Source organism: Salmo salar, chromosome 17 (assembly GCF_965601325.2).
Source record: "Salmo salar chromosome 17, fSalSal1, whole genome shotgun sequence".
NCBI lineage: Eukaryota > Metazoa > Chordata > Actinopteri > Salmoniformes > Salmonidae > Salmo > Salmo salar.
In genome coordinates, this window is record NC_138307.1 from 53,116,752 (window position 1) to 53,136,000 (window position 19,249).

Consider the following 19,249-nt stretch of genomic DNA (forward strand, 5'->3'; position numbering starts at 1 on the left):
ATAAACATGTCTTCAGTTTAATGGTACCCCAAAGACACGACAGTATAGAGTACAGTATATACATATGAGATGAGTAATGTAGGGTACCGTAAACATTATATAATATAAAGTGGCTAATGATAAATTGATTACATCAATTTCTCCATTATTAAAGAGGCTGGAGTTCAGTCAGTATGTTGGTATGAGCCACTCAATGTTAGTGATGGCTGTTTAACAGTCTGATGGACTTGAGATAGAAGCTGTTTTTCAGTCACTTGGTTTCCGCATTGATGCACCTGTACTGACCTCGCCTTCTGGATGATAGCGAGGTGAACAGGCAGTGGCTCGGGTGGTTGTTGTCCTTGATGATCTTTTTGGCCTTCCTGTGACATCGGGTGGTGTAGGTGTCCTGGAGGGCAGGTAGTTTGCACCCGGTGATGCGTTGTGCAGACCTCACTACCCTCTGGAGAGCCTTCCGGTTATGGGCGGAGCAGCTGCCGTACCAGGCGGTGATACAGCCCGACAGGATGCTCTCAATTGTGCATCTGTAAAAGTTTGTGAGTGTTTTTGGTGACAAGCCGAATTTCTTCAGCCTCCTGAGGTTGAAGAGGTGCCTTCTTCACCACGCTGTCTGTGTGGGTGGACCATTTCAGTTGTCCGTGATGTCTACGCCGAGGAACTTAAAACTCTCCACCCTCTCCACTACTGTCCCGTCAATGTAGATAGGGGGGTGCTCCCTCTGCTGTTTCCTGAAGTCCACGATCATCTCCTTTGTTTTGTTGACATTGAGTGTGAGGTTATTTTCCTGACACCACACTCTGAGGGCCCTCACCTCCTCCCTGTAGGCCGTCTCGTCGTCGTTGGTAATCAAGCCTACCACTGTAGTGTCGTCTGCAAACTTAATGATTGAGTTGGAGGCGTGCATGGCCACGCAGTCATGGGTGAACAGGGAGTACAGGAGAGGGCTGAGAACGCACCCTTGTGGGGACCCAGTGTTGAGGATCAGCTGGGTGGAGATGTTGTTACCTACCCTCACCACCTGGGGGGCGGCCCGTCAGGAAGTTGCACAGGGCGGGGTCGAGACCCAGGGTCTCGAGCTTAATGACGAGTTTGGAGGGTACTATGGTGTTAAATGCTGAGCTGTAATCGATGAACAGCATTCTTACATAGGTATTCCTCTTGTCCAGATGGGTTAGGGCAGTATGCAGTGTGATGGCAATTGCGTCGTCTGTGGACTTATTGGGTTGGTAAGCAAATTGGAGTGGGTCTAGTGTGTCAGGTAGGGTGGAGGTGATATTGTCCTTGACTAGTCTCTCAAAGCACTTCATGATGACGGAAGTGAGTGCTACAGGGCGGTAGTCATTTAGCTCAGTTACCTTAGCTTTCTTTGGAACAGGAACAATGGTGGCCCTCTTGAAGCATGTGGGGACAGCAGACTGGGATAAGGATTGATTGAATATGTCCGTAAACACACCAGCCAACTGGTCTGCGCATGCTTTGAGGACGCGGCCGTGAATATGCCTTCTGGGCCTGCAGCCTTGCGAGGGTTAACACATTTAAATGTTTTACTCACGTTGGCTACAGTGAAGGAGAGCCCGCAGGTTTTGGTAGCGGGCCTTGTCAGTGGCACTGTATTGTCCTCAAAGCGAGCAAAAAACTTGTTTAGTCTGTCTGGGAGCAAGACATCGTGATCCGCGACGGGGCTGGTTTTTCTTTTGTAGTCCATGATTGACTGTAGGACCCTGCCACATACCTCTCGTGTCTGTGCCATTAAATTGCGACTCCACTTTGTCTCTGTACTGACGCTTAGCTTGTTTGATTGCCTTGCGGAGGGAATAGCTACACTGTTTGTATTCGGTCATGTTTCCGGTCACCTTGCCCTGATTAAAAGCAGTGGTTCGTGCGTTCAGTCTTGCACGAATGCTGCCATCCATCCACGGTTTCTGGTTTGGGAATGTTTTAATAGACGCTGTGGGTACGACATCGCCGATGCACTTGTTAATAAACTCGCACACCAAATCAGCGTATTCGCCAATGTTGTTGTTCGCCGCAATGCGGAACATATCCCAGTCCACGTGATCGAAGCAATCTTGAAGCGTGGAATCTGATTGGTCGGACCAGCGTTGAACAGACCTGAGGGCGGGAGTTTCCTGTTTTAGTTTCTGTCTATAGGCTGGGAGCAACAAAATGGAGTTGTGGTCAGCTTTTCCGAAGGGAGGGCGGGGGAGGGCCTTATATGCGTCGCGGAAGTTAGAATAACAGTGGTCTAGGGTTTTGCCAGCCCTGGTAGCACAATCGATATGCTGATAGAATTTGAGGAGCCTTGTTTTCAGATTAGCCTTGTTAAAATCCCTGGCTACAATAAATGCAGCCTCAGGATATGTGGTTTCCAGTTTACATAGAGTCCAATTAAGTTCTTTCAGGGCCGTCGATGTGTCTGCTTGGGGGGGAATATACACGACTGTGATTACGATCGAAGAGAATTCTCTTGGTAGATAATGTGGTCGGCATTTGATTGTGAGGAATTCTAAGTCAGGTCAACAAAAGGACTTGAGTTCCTGTATGTTGTTATGATCACGTCTCGTTAATCATAAGGCATACACCCCCGCCCTTCTTCTTACCAGAGAGATGCTTGTTTCTGTCGGCGCGATGTGTTAACCTGTTGGGTCTAGGGGGCAGCATTTGCACGTCTGGATAAAAAAAATGTACCCGATTTAATCTGGTTACTAATCCTACCCAGTAACTAGAATATGCATATACTTATTATATATGGATAGAAAACACTCTAAAGTTTCTAAAACTGTTTGAATGGTGTCTGTGAGTATAACAGAACTCATTTGGCAGGCAAAACCCTGAGACATTTTCTGACAGGAAGTGGATACCTGATGTGTTGTATTGACTTTAAACCTATCCCATTGAAAAACACAGGGGCTTAGGAATATTTTGGCACTTCCTATTGCTTCCACTAGATGTCACCAGCCTTTACAAAGTGTTTTGAGTCTTCTGGAGGGAGATCTGACCGAACAAGAGCCATGGAACGATGATGTCCCATTAGACACCTGGCGCGCGAGTTCATGTTGGGTACCCTCGTTCCAATACGTTATAAAAGAGTATGCATTCGTCCACCTTGAATATTATTCATGTACTGGTTAAAAAAGGCCCTAATGATTTATGCTATACAACGTTTGACATGTTTGAACGAACGGAAATATATTTTTTCCCCTCGTTCATGACGAGAAGTCCGGCTGGCTTACATCATGTGCTAACGAGACGGAGATTTTTGGACATAAATGATGAGCTTTTTTGAACAAAACTACATTCGTTATGGACCTGTGATACCTGGAAGTGACATCTGATGAAGAGAATCAAAGGTAATGGATTATTTACATAGTATTTTCGATTTTAGATCTCCCCAACATGACGTCTAGTCTGTATCGCAACGCGTATTTTTCTGGGCGCAGTGCTCAGATTATTGCAAAGTGTGATTTCCCAGTAAGGTTATTTTTAAATCTGGCAAGTTGATTGAGTTCAAGAGATGTAAATCTATAATTCTTTAAATGACAATATAATATTTTACCAATGTTTTCTAATTTTAATTATTTAATTTGTGACGCTGACTTGACTGCCGGTTATTGGAGGGAAACGATTTCCTCAACATCAATGCCATAGTAAAACGCTGTTTTTGGATATAAATATGAACTTGATAGAACTAAAAATGCATGCATTGTCTAACATAATGTCCTAGGAGTGTCATCTGATGGAGATTGTAAAAGGTTAGTGCATCATTTTAGCTGGTTTTATGGTTTTGGTGACCCTGTCTTTGACTTGACAAAACATTACACACAACTCTTGTAAATGTACTGTCCTAACATACTCTAAATTTATGCTTTCGCCGTAAAACCTTTTTGAAATCGTAAAACGTGGTTAGATTAAGGAGATGTTTATCTTTCAAATGGTGTAAAATAGTTGTATTTTTGAAAAATTTGAATTTTGACATTTATTTGGATTCAAATTTGCCGCTCTTGAAATGCACCTGCTGTTGATGGAGTGCACCACGGGTGGCACGCTAGCGTCCCACCTAGCCCCAAGAGGTTAAGAAACCAGGTGGCTGTACCGACTCAGATAGTGTGTCTCGAGTGAGCCATGTTTCCGTGAAACAAAGAACGTTACAGTCTTGGATGTCTCTCTGGAATGCTACCCTTGCTCGGATTTCGTCTACCTTGTTGTCAAGAGACTGGACATTGGGGTAGTATGCTCGGGAGCGGTGCGCGATGTGCCCGTCTACGGAGCCTGACCAGAAGACCACTCCGTCTGCCCCTTCTTCTACGGCGTCGTTGTTTTGGGTCGCCAGCTGGGATCCGATCCATTGTCCTGGGCGGTGGGCCAAACAGAGGATCCGCTTCGGGAAAGTCATATTCCTGGTCGTAATGTTGGTGAGTTGACGTTGCTCTTATATCCAATAGTTCCTCCTGACTGTATGTAATAAAACCTAAGATTACCTGAGGTAACAATGTAAGAAAAAATACATAAAAAAAACGAAATACTGCATAGTTTCCGAGGAACGCGAAGCGAGGCGGCCATCTCTGTCGGTGCCGGAAGTAAATATAGGTGAATACCGTTAACATGCATTTGGCTATTTGGTGTTAATAAACAAATAAATAAACAAATAAAGTTAAAAAGCAACAGAAGGAAGAGGTACAGTATTCACCTCATTAAACTAGCCCATTCTACAAGACCATCTTTACTGAGAGAGAGAGAGAGAGAGACTAATTTACAGCATTGCAGCAGCTTCTATCCATCCCTACAGCAGCAGAGCATAGCGCTACAGTAGCTCGACCCACAATAGAGTTCCACAGTGTGTCACAATAACCAAACAACCTAGCAATCGAACAGGGAAATGGTTCCAATCCAGTATTTGTAGTTCTTTATGATAGCCACATTAGCAGCTAATTAGCATTAAAAAAATTTTGGGGGGGGTTAATCCAGACGAATATATTGATAAAAGTCACCTTGTCTGAGTGAGATTTACACGGTTATCAAAACATCGCGCCAGGGTAAGCCTACACAATACACAGCCCTTATTTTAAGTGTGTCTAAATTCCCAGATGGAAAAAATGAATGGTGGAAAAATGACTGGAACCATTTGACCGCTAGAGTTTATGGGTATTATGACACCTCCACCGTGGAGCTCTATGGTAACTCGTCAATAATTACAGCTCATTAATAAATACATGCCACCAAGCTATACTTTTGGTCAGTGTAAGCAGAAGTAAAAAATCATTAATTCATGAAAGTCTTTTCATTTGATCAAAGCATCCATATTTATACACCAGTCTATTAAGCATTTATAGACTGACACGCTGTGACAGGGCTGGGATAATCCAGCATATATTTTCTCATGTAGAGTCCCTGTTCTGATACTCTCTGTGGACTAATACAGCTCTCACAACATTGACTTAATGGCGAAAATGGGAGAGAGCACTGACCCCACAAGACACCTCTCAACATCCCAGAACTGGGACCTCTATCTCCCCTCTCACAGGCCCCTATTAGCCAAGTCACTCTTGATACAGTACATTAAATCCAACCCGGTCCTTGTACATGCACCAGAATTGCATGACATCCCTTACAGTGGCATCCATATGCTCTTTAGGAACCACCAACTTCTAATCCTCTCAGATCTATACTAGTGCTTAGGGCATGGGTCTAGTGGTCTATTAGGGGTAGGATGTACAGGCCGACATGGAGCTCTTACCCGTGTGGCAGGGCTGCTGCCAGGGTAGGTGCTGTAGTCTGACCCTCCTGTGTAGTTAGACGCCTCGCTCATGGTGCTCATCGGGCGCTCCTTCTTCACTCGGTCGCTCTCCTCTGATGGAGCCTGCTCTGGAGCCTTAGGCCTGGGTGGGGTGGGGGGGTGGGGGGGGGGGGGACACAGAGAAATCCAGGTGGACATGAGAAAAGCGACAAGAAGACTACACAAATGAGGCTGGGACTCAACTTCTGTGGGATTAATGGGCGGGTTAAGAGGCGACACGGTGCAACTGTGTGTGTGTGTGTGTGTGTGTGTGTGTGTGTGTGTGTGTGTGTGTGTGTGTGTGTGTGTGTGTGTGTGTGTGTGTGTGTGTGTGTGTGTGTGTGTGAGACACTGATTGCTCTGCGAATGAGCTGCCTAACGGCCAAGCCTGTCTACCTCTATCGGTTCGGCAGTTTAAACTCCAACCACACTGAGAGCCCATCTCTGTTAGAGCCAAACCCTGCCGTTAGAGAAAGAGGAGAGAGAGAGAAAGAGGAGGCAAAAAGAGGAGGCAGGCCCCATAAATCAAACCAATTACTCACTCTGTCTCACATCTGATATATTCCTCCAAGTCAGACCACTTTAAATCGCCTGCCAACTTTGCCTGACAAACTAAATGGCCTCAAAGTCCATGTCCCAAGGCCAATACCAAATGCAGGAAAGTTCAAGATCCCCCAGGATAAATTACCCAGCACCATAAAGGTTTTAATGCTTACAACAACAGTAGCAAATAATAAGCTAAACTTGCCTATAAATCTTCCTATTTGCAGAGTTGATACATCTAGTGTTGTATTCAGATCAGTATTGTCTCTGAGCAGTGGACTATATTCTGTGGTATCTGGAGCGTGGAGGGGGGTAGAGAGAATATGTGTATCGGTCTGTCTGGGAGATAATAAAGCTGGGTTTTAGGTCCCCAACTCACAGGAACAAACACCTTGAACATGAGGGTACACCGCTGATTTCAGCCCTGGTAAAGGATAAGGTATGACAATCCACTCTACCGTCTTCTCCCCTCTCCTGCCAGCTATCATTCCCTGAAGCTTGACAAATATTATCCTACATTTTCGCTTACCCCCATTCCTCTACTGTAATCGTCACCTCTCCAACCCGCCATATAAACAGGTCAGCCTGTATGTCCGTCAGAGTCTGTGACATGATTGAACCATGTGTATGACGCTTGCATGCAGGGACGTTGCAGGACTGGTCAGACAGGACAGGAGGTTATAACAGGATTGTTATGACAGGTATGTGAATGTAACTTAGACATGTGAACGTAGGGGCAAGGTTACTTCACAGATACACATCAGTTCAGCTTGGTGTTCAAAAACACAAAGGCCAGACCACAAATAGGATAGCAATGGCTGCTGTTTACTTACACACAATGATACATGCATTGTTAACAATATGCGGAGTGTACAAAACATTAGGAACACCTTCCTAATACTCCACCCCCTTTGGCCCTCAAAACAGCCTAAATTCGTCGGGGCATGGACTATACAAGGTGTCGACCGCATTCCACAAGGATGACTCCAATGCTTCGCACAGCTGTGTCAAGTTGGCTGGATGTCCGTTGGGTGGTGGACCATTCTTGATACACACGGGAAACAGCAGCGCTGCAGTTCTTGACACCCTCAAACCGGTGCGCCTGGCACCTACTACCATATCCCATTCAAAGGCACTTAAATATTTTGTCTGGCCCATTCACCTTCTGAATGGTACACATACACAATACATGTCTCAATTGTCTCAAGGTCTAAAAATCCTTCTTTAACCCGTCTCCTCCCCTGCTCAGTCTATGTCATGGAAAGAGCACGTGTTCCTAATGTTTTGTACACTCAGTATATATCAACATTAAAAACCTATTTATAGTGAATTGCTAGATAGATATATAGACGTTATTATCTTCAAAGTGGATAATTGTCTTCACAGCCCATTTGACTGGATTAACCTCCATTGTGGCTTTACATTCCTTTATACAACGCATGCCCGGGGTATTCCCTAAATGCTTGTCAAATTATGTTTCTGTGGGCTGGTGAACCGTGCGTGACCTTCCAAGTCACACGGATTATCACGAGTTAATTCAAGCATCTGTGAGAGAATGAGGGATATTAACAGATATTAAATGACACTCTTCTTAGCTGAACCTGGAAAGTCTCCAACTTCAACGCCTGTCTCCAGTCTAGGCTTTCCAGCATTAAAGTGTGTGTGCGTACTTCAAGCATTTCCAAGTGCGTCAGAGGCAGGCCCAGTGAATAGGTCTGTGAATTGCGGGGCAATTGACTCCAGTATGAGTGGGTGACATCAGTCCTGATGACAACATCAAAAGAACTGAAGAGTGACTCATACAAATCATGCTTAGATCATACAGTCTTTCTATAGGCAATCACTCTCTTTGTCACTTTTCGCTCTCTCGTTTTCCTTTTCTATAGACCTCTTTGTTCCTCTCTCGCCTTAATGATGCTTCTCTTTTTCACCCTCTATCTCTCCCGCCATCTGTATGGCTCCACCTTCCCCGTCTCCCTCCCACACCCTCCCTCTCTCTCTGTTACCTCTGCTAGTAGAAATCCCTAGCAGTAAACCGGAGTATGATCTCTCTGAGAAGCACTGTCGACCCACACAGCCAGGCTCCCAGATCATACAGCCTCTGCCTCATGATCAATGGCCCCTGTGTGTGTTAGTGTGTCAGCAGGGAGGATAAGAGAGAAAAATGAAGATAAAGGTTACAGAACATGCCTTAGAAGTGAAGCATTTCTCAAAGCTGCATTGTAGTTTGTTACTGTCCGAAAGACCTGGGTTCAAATAGTATTGGTTTTCTTTCCAATACTAGTTTCTGTCTGGAGAATCAAATGGAGAGTTTTGCATCTCCGTGACAATTCCTTTGCTCCAAGCAAGCCCTACAATTATTAAGTATTTGAATGAAAAAAAATACTATTTGAACCCATGTCTGCTGTCTGTCTATGCAGGGTCTGTTTAGCTAAATAACTAGTGACTGTGTGTCAGTCTGAACACTGAGGCTATCATTATCTGAGAGGTAAATGGTAGACCCCGTTGTGAGGAACAATTATATAATTTGATTCAGGCTTGGAGACAGAATGTATTTTACCCATTGCGATCACACACACACACACACACACACACACACACACACACACACACACACACACACACACACACACACACACACACACACACACACACACACACACACACACACAATAGTAGTTTCATGATGAGAGCTAAGCTTGATTTTTTTCTATTTAATATACTTAAAGACAAATCGGAAGGTAAAATAAATCTTGCCCATCTTAGCATTAGCAACGCATAGCAGGATTTCAGGCAATCCAACACACGGCACACGCAGCATACGGTTGGTTAGTGGTTGGACTGACTTAATGAGACAGCGATAGAGGCAGGACTTCCAGAGAGATGAATTAGCTGGGGTTCTCCACAGAAAGACAGATGAAGAGGCTTACGCTTAATAGCAAGGTAGAGCAAAGCATCCATCCAGCCCATAGGCATGTATACTATATTACCTGTTTGATACAGGGTCTGTAACCGGGTGTGTAACCGGGTTGACTGTAACAGGGTTGACTGTGACAGGGTTGACTGTACCAGGATCTGTAACAGGGTGGACAAGCTTTGCAGAAGTCACGCTAGAAAACAAAAAGGGAAGGAAACAAAATTACCTGAATTAAAGAATAATATCAAACAATATAACCTGAAAATATCAAACATATGATAAACGAATTATATGTAATCGTGACATTTAACAAATAAACATTCACATCAAACTTAAATGAAATTATAATTGTAGTCTTCAGGCCACACATTCTCTAGATGCTTTTCCCTGAATATCCATCGTGAAGAGAACATTACAATTGCATTGATATATGCCATTTAGCAGACACTTTTATCCAAAGCTTAGTCATGCGTACGGGTGGTCCCAGGAATCGAACCTACTATCCTGGTGTTGCAAGCGCCATACTCTACCAACTGAGCTACAGAGGACCATTGCGGTTTATATTACATAAGCCCATTACCTAGCGCTAATTGACTGTTCCCCTCTAGGCTACTGGCAGCTCTGTACTGTAATTAAGGGGATGGGTTTGTTGGGAGGACAGTCCCTTCTTTCCTACTTCCTACCACCAGTCTCTCTCTCTCCCTGTGCCATATGAAGGCTGCCCCCTGCATAGCCCCTAGCTTTAGGGCTTCTTCCCTTGCTTGCTCACATTTGGATGCCACGCAGCGTTCAAATATATCATCATAATATGGTAATTTTGCAGATGCTTTTATCCAAAGCCACTTACAGTTAACACATACTGAGCGTGGCTCATGTGGTTATCACATCTAGTATTCAGGAGAATTGCACATCAGAAAGCTGACTCCCACCTAGCACGAAATACAGTGGTCCTTTCTCATCTCGTCTTGAAGCAAGACAGGTTTCATATCAACAGCTCTGATGGCAAAACCATCATAAGTTTAATACCAACTCAGGCTGCCATCTTCCTTTAGCATGCACTATATGTGCTGTGATATCAATATCAGTTTCCCTACAGAGTAAAACTAGTTTATTGCTGTCCAGCCCCTTCCTCCCCTCAAACCTAACTGCAGTTTGGTCTAGCATTAAAATGTGGCAAGGTTAAACATTCTCTGTGAATTGATTAATATATTTTAGAGGGGGAAGATAGGGGAGAAAGAAGAGAGGATGATTGACAGGGATGGAGCAAGAGAAGAAAGAGGGAAGAGCGAGAAAGGACAGAGGAAGACCAGACGGAAGAAAGAGAGCGAGGAAGTGGAGAGTGAAAAGAGGAATGCCTTCAGAAAGTATTCATACCCCTGGACTTATTCTACATTTACAGCCTCAGTAAAAAAAAAAAATAATAATAAATCACACCCATCTACACACGATACTCCTTAATGCTAATTTATTGAAAATGAAATACAGAAATAGCTCATTTACATAAGTATTCATCCCCCAACCAAGTCAATACTTTGTAGAAGCACCTTTAGCAGCGATTACAGCTGTGCGTCTTTCTCAGTAAGTTTTTAAGTCTCTTTCCACTATTGGATTGTGCAACATTTGTCAATTATTCTTTAAGCTCTGTCAAATTGGTTTATGACCACAGCTAGACAACCATTTTCAGGTCTTGCCATAGATATTCAAGTAGATTTAAGTCAAAACTGTAACTTGGCCACTCAGGAACATTCATTGTCTTCTTGGTAAGCAACTCCAGTGTAGATTTTGCCCTGTGTTTTAGGTCATTGTCCTGCTGAAAGGTGAATTCATGTCCCAGTGTCTGGTGGAAAGCAGACTGAAATTGGTTTTCACCTAGGATTTTGCCTGTGCTTAGGTCGATTACATGTATTTTTTATCCTGAAAAACTCCCCAGTCCTTAACGATAACAAACATACCCATAACATGATGCAGCCGTCACTATGCTTGGAAATATGGAGAGTGGTACTCAGTGATGTGTTTTGCCCCAAACATAACACTTTGTATTCAGGTAAAAAAGTGAATTGCTTTGCCACATTTTTGCAGTATTACTTTAGTGCCTTGTTGCCAACAGGACGCATGTTTTGGAATAGTTTTATTCTGTACAGGCTTTCTTCTTTTCACTCTGTTATTTAGGTTAGTATTGTGGAGTAACTACAATGTTGTTGATCCATCCTCAGTTTTCTCCTATCACAGCCATTAAAATCTGTAACTGTTTTAAACTTAGCATTGGCATCATGGTGAAATCACTGAGCGGTTTCCTTCCTCTCCAACAACCGAGTTAGGAAGGACGCCTGTATCTTTGTAGTGAATGGGTGTTTTGATACACCATTCAAGTATAATTAATAACTTCATGTTCAAAGGGATACTTTTTAAATGTTTACTCATCTACCAATAGGTGCCCTTCTTTGCGAGGCATTGGAAAACCTCCCTGGTCTTTGTGGTTGAATCTGAGTTTGAAATTCAGTGCTCGACTGAGGGACCGTACAGATAATTGTATGTGTGGGGTACAGAGATGAGGTATTCACTCAAAATCATGTTACACAATATTATTGCACACAGAGTGAGTCCATGCAACTTATTATGTGACTTGTTAAGCACATTTTTACTCCTTAACTTATTTAGGCTTCCCATAACCAAGGGGTTGAATACTTATTGACTCAAGACATTTCAGCTTTTCATTTGTAAACATAATTTCAATTTGACATTATGGGTTAGTGTGTGTAGGCCAGAGACAAAACACCTAAATGTAATCCATTTTAAATTCAGGCTGTGACACAACAAAATGTAGAAAAGTCAAGGCATGTGAACACTTTCGGAAGACACTGTAAATCTTGCTGTGATGGATGATGAGAGCAAGGCCTCTCCTTTACCCAGGGTCATTGCAGAGGTGGCAGACATTTTAAATCTAATTCAGATTGCAGAATAAGTTGTGAAGAAACACATGGCCATTAAAGTTGCAATATGCAGAAATCGTTCCACCCTTTCCTGGTTGCTAAAACTCTAATGGTTCACCTAATTTCAGTTTATGTGACAAAATAAGCTAGTAAATTGTAGAGAATCATTGTACCATCTAAACCACTGAAATATATTTTCCATAACCAAAAATATTGTTTCTTCAGAGGTTTGAAACTGGTGTACAAAACTGAAAGTAAAAGACGTATAAACAAAACTTTAGAACGGGAAGCATAGAAATAGCTCACATAAAAACAGATCTACCGCTTCTTAGACTTGCTTTCAAGTAGAATGATAGCTCTATAACTCACTTTCTATGTGAATTTGGTCGGGTCACCCAAAAAGTGACATATTGCGACTTTAAGACTTCATTCAATCAAATGTATTTATAAAGCCCTTCTTACATCAGCTGATATCTCAAACTGCTGTACAGAAACCCAGCCTAAAACCCCAAACAGCAAGCAATGCAGATGTAGAAGCACGTGGCTAGGAAAAACTCCCAAGAAAGGCAGGAACCTAGGAAGAAACCTAGAGAGAAACCAGGCTCTGAAGGGTGGCCAGTCCTCTTCTGGCTGTGCCGGGTTGAGATTATAACAGTACATGGCCAAGATGTTCAAACGTTCATAGATGACCAGCAGGGTCGAATAATAATAATAATAATCACAGTGGTTGTACAGGGTGCAGCAGGTCAGCACCTCAGGAGTAAATGTCAGTTGGCTTTTCATCGCCGAGTATTCAGAGTTAGAGACATTAAAGAGTGGAAGACATCAAAGTTGGGGAAATAAATAGGAAACTTGAAAATATTACAATATAAATGGTGAAAGGGTATAAACTAATGAGCCAAGAAGTTAACTTTTGAATACTTTCTTTTGTCTGGATATTAGGCACAAACAACACTACACTAAGTGACATTTCTGCACTATAAAGTGGAGCTCAGTGGTTTGTGCCTGAGGTCTAAGGAGATTAAAGCAGAGGTTTATCACACTGTAAATAACTCATTACAGGGTCTGGCTGGACCAGGGGCACTGATCCTATTGAGAAAGAGAGAGAGCGAGAGAGGAAGAGAGAGAGAAGAAAGTTGTAGAGAGAGAGGGAGTATGGGGTGTTGGAGGGACAAAGGGAGAGACGAAGCATAAGGAGGAGAGTAAAAGAGGGAGAGAGGAAGAGTGGGGGAATATGGGTGAGTCAGAGAGGGACTGTGGGCGACAAGTGGAAAGAGATGGAGCGAGAGGTAGACAGGGAGAGAGGATGTGTGGGTTGAAGAAGTGTAAGTTGGTTATCAATGAGGGGTGCCTCCTTCATAACACCATTAATCCACATTACACCCTCTATTACGTCTGTAGGGAAGGTGGAGGTATGTGAGGGAGAGGTGACATTTATCTGAAGTAGATGACTTTTCATCCCCTATTCGCTTCTAAAACTTTCCTTTTCAGAGATAAAGATTCTTATACTAGAGCTTTATAAAAGGTGTTTTGACGTGTCAATCACCTGGGAGAACGGTGATAGTGTCAACCAGGATTCAAGGACAGCAGTTCAGTTCAAAGAACGTTAAGCGAACACACTTTCAAAATGCAGTGCTGGTCATGAAGCAGACGTTGCTCTACTCCATTTATTTAATTCTATATCCAGTATATTATATCACCTTTTATCACCTGCTGCATTAGTCTCTCATAGCCACTGTTATTTTGCTATTGTTTTTACTATTTTAGTTTATATCTGAATTTATCTTGATTTTAAATTTGCGTTATTTTATTAAATAAGCACCTTGAAATGCATTTGCTGTAAGAAAAGTGCTATATAAATGAAGTTTGATTGATTGATAATTCAGTCTTCAGACAGACCGAGAGAGACTGAGTGACAAGGCCGGACAAATTAACATTGCTTTGTTATCCGCTCACGGATAGGCAGACACTCACTGGATAATCAGGATGTGAAGTTGTGTTTTTCCACTGGGAAGAACGAACACATCATTTGCTTTCTCTTGTTTCAAGTATTCTGTTATGTCGTTCTCACAACGTGCAAGGGGATGAAAAGAAAGTGGGTCTATATTATGAAACACCAACACATTGCGGCAGTCAAGGCTTGGTCAGCCAAAGAACCCTAACGAAGGCGGTAGTGTCGAGTTGGTGTTTGAGATTTTTATTTTATTTATTTTTATTTCACCTTTACTTAACCAGGTAGGCAAGTTGAGAACAAGTTCTCATTTACAACTGCGACCTGGCCAAGATAAAGCAAAGCAGTTCGAGAAATACAACAACACACATGGAGTAAAACAAACATACAGTCAATAACACAGTAGAAAAATAAGTCTATATACAATGTGAGCAAATGAGGTGAGATAAGGGAGGTAAAGGCAATAAATAGGCCATGGTGGTGAAGTAAATACAATATAGCAAGTAAAACACTGGAATGGTAGATTTGCAGTGGATGAATGTGCAAAGTAGAAATACTGGGGTGCAAAGGAGCAAAATAAATAAATAAATACAGTAGAGGAAGAGGTAGTTGTTTGGGCTAATTATAGATGGGCTATGTACAGGTGCAGTAATATGTGAGCTGCTCTGACAGCTGGTGCTTAAAGCTAGTGAGGGAGATAAGTGTTTCCAGTTTCAGAGATTTTTGTAGTTCGTTCCAGTTATTGGCAGCAGAGAACTGGAAGGAGAGGCGGCCAAAGAGGAAATGGCTTTGGGGTGACCAGAGAGATATACCTGCTGGAGCGCGTGCTACGGGTGGGTGCTGCTATGGTGACCAGCGAGCTGAGATAAGGGGGGACTTTACCTAGCAGGGTCTTGTAGATGACCTGGAGCCAGTGGGTTTGGCGACGAGTATGAAGCGAGGGCCAGCCAACGAGAGCGTACATATCGCAGTGGTGGGTAGTATATGGGGCTTTGGTGACAAAACGGATGGCACTGTGATAGACTGCATCCAATTTATTGAGTAGGGTATTGGAGGCTATTTTGTAAATTACATCGCCGAAGTTGAGGATCGGTAGGATAGTCAGTTTTACGAGGGTATGTTTGGCAGCATGAGTGAAGGATGCTTTGTTGCGAAATAGGAAGCCAATTCTAGATTTAACTTTGGATTGGAGATGCTTGATGTGAGTCTGGAAGGAGAGTTTACAGTCTAACCAGACACCTAGGTATTTGTAGTTGTCCACATATTCTAAGTCAGAACCATCCAGAGTAGTGATGTTGGACTGTATTCAAGAGCAGTTGGAGGCCACGGAAGGAGAGTTGTATGGCATTGAAGCTTGTCTGGAGGGTTGTTAACACAGTGTCCAAAGAAGGGACAGAAGTATACAGAATGGTGTCATCTGCGTAGAGGTGGATCAGAGACTCACTAGCAGCAAGAGCGACATCATTAATGTATACAGAGAAGAGAGTCGGCCCAAGAATTGAACCCTGTGGCACCCCCATAGAGACTGCCAGAGGCCCGGACAACAGGCCCTCCGATTTGACACACTGAACTCTATCAGAGAAGTAGTTGGTGAACCAGGCGAGGCAATCATTTGAGAAACCAAGGCTGTTGAGTCTGCCGATGAGGATGTGGTGATTGACAGAGTCGAAAGCCTTGGCCAGGTCAATGAATACGACTGCACAGTATTGTTTCTTATCGATGGTGGTTAACATATCGTTTAGGACCTTGAGCGTGGCTGAGGTGCACCCATGACCAGCTCTGAAACCAGATTGCATAGCGGAGAAGGTACGGTGGGATTCGAAATGGTCGGTAATCTGTTTGTTGTCTTGGCTTTCGAAGACCTTAGAAAGGCAGGGTAGGATAGATATAGGTCTGTAGAAGTTTGGGTCAAGAGTGTCCCCCCCTTTGAAGAGGGGGATGACCGCAGCTGTTTTCCATTCTTTGGGAATCTCAGACGACACGAAAGAGAGGTTGAACAGGCTAGTAATAGGGTTGCAACAATTTCGGCAGATCATTTTAGAAAGAAAGGATCCAGATTGTCTAGCCCGGCTGATTTGTAGGGGTCCAGATTTTGCAGCTCTTTCAGAACATCAGCTGACTGGATTTGGGAGAAGGAGAAATGGGGAAGGCTTGGGCGAGTTGCTGTGGTGGGTGCAGTGCTGTTGACCGGGGTAGGGTAGCCAGGTGGAAAGCATGGCCAGCCGTAGAAAAATGCTTATTGAAATTCTCAATTATAGTGGATTTATCGGTGGTGACAGAGTTTCCTATCCTCAGTGCAGTGGGCAGCTGGGAGGAGGTGCTCTTATTCTCCATGGACTTTACAGTGTCCCAGAACTTTTTGGAGTTTGTGTTGCAGGAAGCAAATTTCTGCTTGAAAAAGCTAGCCTTGGCTTTTCTAACTGCCTGTGTGTATTGGTTTCTAACTTCCCTGAAAAGTTGCATATCACGGGGGCTGTTCGATGCTAATGCAGAACGCCACAGGATGTTTTTGTGTTGGTTAACCTGTTTGAGATAGGGGGCAGTATTTTCATGGCCAGAAAAAACGTACACGATTTAATCTGGTTACTACTCCTGCCCAGAAACTAGAATATGCATATAGTTAGTAGATTTGGATAGAAAACACTCTAAAGTTTCTAAAACTGTTTGAATGGTGTCTGTGAGTATAACAGAACTCATATGGCAGGCTAAAACCTGAGAAGATTCTATACAGGAAGTGCCCTGTCTGACAATTTGTTCTCCTTCTAAGGCATCTCTATCAAAATTACAGCATCTCTGCTGTAACGTGACATTTTCTAAGGCTTTCATTGGCTCTCAGAAGGCGCCAGAAAGTGGAATGAGAGCTCTCCAGTCTCTGGGCGAAAAACAGCAGGAGTTTTTGTGAGTGGTCCTTCTGAGAACAATGACACTGGAGCGCGCGTGCACGAGACAACTCCATGTTTTTCTTTCAGTGTTTGAATGAATACAACGTTGCCCGGTTGGAATATTATCGCTATTTTACGTGTAAAATAGCATAAAAATTGATTTTAAACAGCGCTTGACATGCTTCGAAGTACGGTAATGGAATATTTTTTTAAATGTTGTCACGAAATGCGCCGGCGCGTCACCCTTCGGATAGTGACTTGAACGCACGAACAAAACGGAGCTATTTGGATATAACTATGGATTATTTTGAACCAAAACAACATTTGTTGTTGAAGTAGAATTCCTGGGAGTGCATTCTGACGAAGAACAGCAAAGGTAATCCAATTTTTCTTATAGTAAATCTGAGTTTGGTGAGGGCCAAACTTGGTGGGTGTCAAATTAGCTAGCCATGATGGCCGGGCTATGTACTCAGAATATTGCAAAATGTGCTTTCACCGAAAAGCTATTTTAAAATCTGACACCGTGATTGCATAAAGGAGTTCTGTATCTATAATTCTTAAAATAATTGTTATGTTTTTTTGTCAACGTTTATCGTGAGTAATTTAGTAAATTCACCGGAAGTTTGCTAGTTCTGAACGTCACATGCTAATGTAAAAAGCTGGTTTTTGATATAAATATGAACTTGATTGAACAAAACATGCATGTATTGTATAACATAATGTCCTAGGAGTGTCATCTGATGAAGATCATCAAAGGTTAGTGCTGCATTTAGCTGTGGTTTGGGTTTTTGTGACATATATGCTCGCTTGGAAAATGGCTGTGTGAATATTTTTTGCTGGGTACTCTCGTGACATAATCTAATGTTTTGCTTTCGCTGTAAAGCCTTTTTGAAATTGGACAATGTGGTTAGATAAAGGAGAGTCTTGTCTTTAAAATGGTGTAAAATAGTGTAAAATGCATTTGAGGTATTTGTATTTCGCGCCATGCTATACCATTGGATATTGGTGAGGCGTTCCGCTAGCGGAACGTCTGTCCCTAACAGGTTTTAAGGGCAGTCAGGTCTGGAGAGAACCAAGGGCTATATCTGTTCCTGGTTCTACATTTCTTGAATGGGGCATGCTTATTTAAGATGGTGAGGAAGGCATTTAAAAAAAAAATAACCAGGCATCCTCTACTGATGGGATGAGGTCAATATCCTTCCAGGATACCCGGGCCAGGTCGATTAGAAAGGCCTGCTCGCTGAAGTGATTCAGGGAGCGTTTTACAGTGATCAGTGGAGCCACTGACCCATTACGGATGCAGGCAATGAGGCAGTGATCACTGAGATCTTGGTTGAAAACAGCAGAGGTGTATTTAGAGGGCAAGTTGGTTAGGATGGTATCTATGAGGGTGCCCGTGTTTACGGCTTTGGGGTTGTACCTGGTAGGTTCATTGATAATTTGTGTGAGATTGAGAGCATCAAGCTTAGATTGTAGGATGGCTGGGGTGTTAACCTGTTGGGGCTAGGGGGCAGTATTTGCACGGCTGGATAAAAAACGTACCCGATTTAATCTGGTTACTACTCCTGCCCAGTAACTAGAATATGAATATAATTGTTTGATTTGGATAGAAAACACCCTAAAGTTTCTAAAACTGTTTGAATGGTGTCTGTGAGTATAACAGAACTCATTTGGCAGGCCAAAACCTGAGAAGATTCCAAACAGGAAGCACTCTCTCTGACCATTTCATGGCCTTATTGATCATCTCCTAACAAAAACAGGGGATCTCTGGCATGACGTGACATTTTCTAACGCTCCCATAGGCTCTCAGAAGGCGCCAGAAAGCTGAATCGTGGCTTTGCAGCCCATGGCTGAAAAACATTAGCGCATGTTGATAGTGGTCGATCTCAGGACAATGGGACGGGGCGCGCGTGCCCGAGTCGACTCCATGTTTACTTTCTCTCTCTTTGAACGAAAACCACCACTCCCGGTCGGAATATTATCGCTTTTTTACGAGAAAAATTGCATAAAAATGTATTTTAAACAGCGGTTGACATGCTTCGAAGTACGGTAATGGAATATTTAGAATTTTGTCACGAAACGCGTCGGGCGCGTGACCCTTATTTACCCCTCGGATAGTGTCTTGAACGCACGAACAAAACGCCGCTATTTGGATATAACTATGGATTATTTGGGACCAAACCAACATTTGTTATTGAAGTAGAAGTCCTGGGAGTGCATTCTGACGAAGAACACCAAAGGTAATCAAACTTT

At 43.1% G+C, this 19,249-nt stretch overlaps 1 protein-coding gene across 7 annotated transcripts in view; it reads right to left on the reverse strand.

Moving 5' to 3' along the window:
* The window catches only part of LOC106576123 (pleckstrin homology domain-containing family A member 5), an 88,646-nt gene that overhangs the window by 46,241 nt on the left and 23,156 nt on the right, over positions 1–19,249 (reverse strand). For 6 of the 7 annotated variants that reach the window (XM_082963859.1, XM_082963857.1, XM_082963858.1 and 3 more), the window contains exons 3-4: positions 9,307–9,426; positions 5,735–5,876 (exon numbers count right to left, since the gene is read on the reverse strand). In XM_082963859.1, coding sequence (XP_082819985.1) covers positions 5,735–5,815 — 81 coding nt within the window. In that variant the 5' untranslated portion in view covers positions 5,816–5,876; positions 9,307–9,426. The remainder of the gene's footprint in view (positions 1–5,734; positions 5,877–9,306; positions 9,427–19,249) is intronic. The other variant, XM_082963854.1, reaches the window with a different exon arrangement.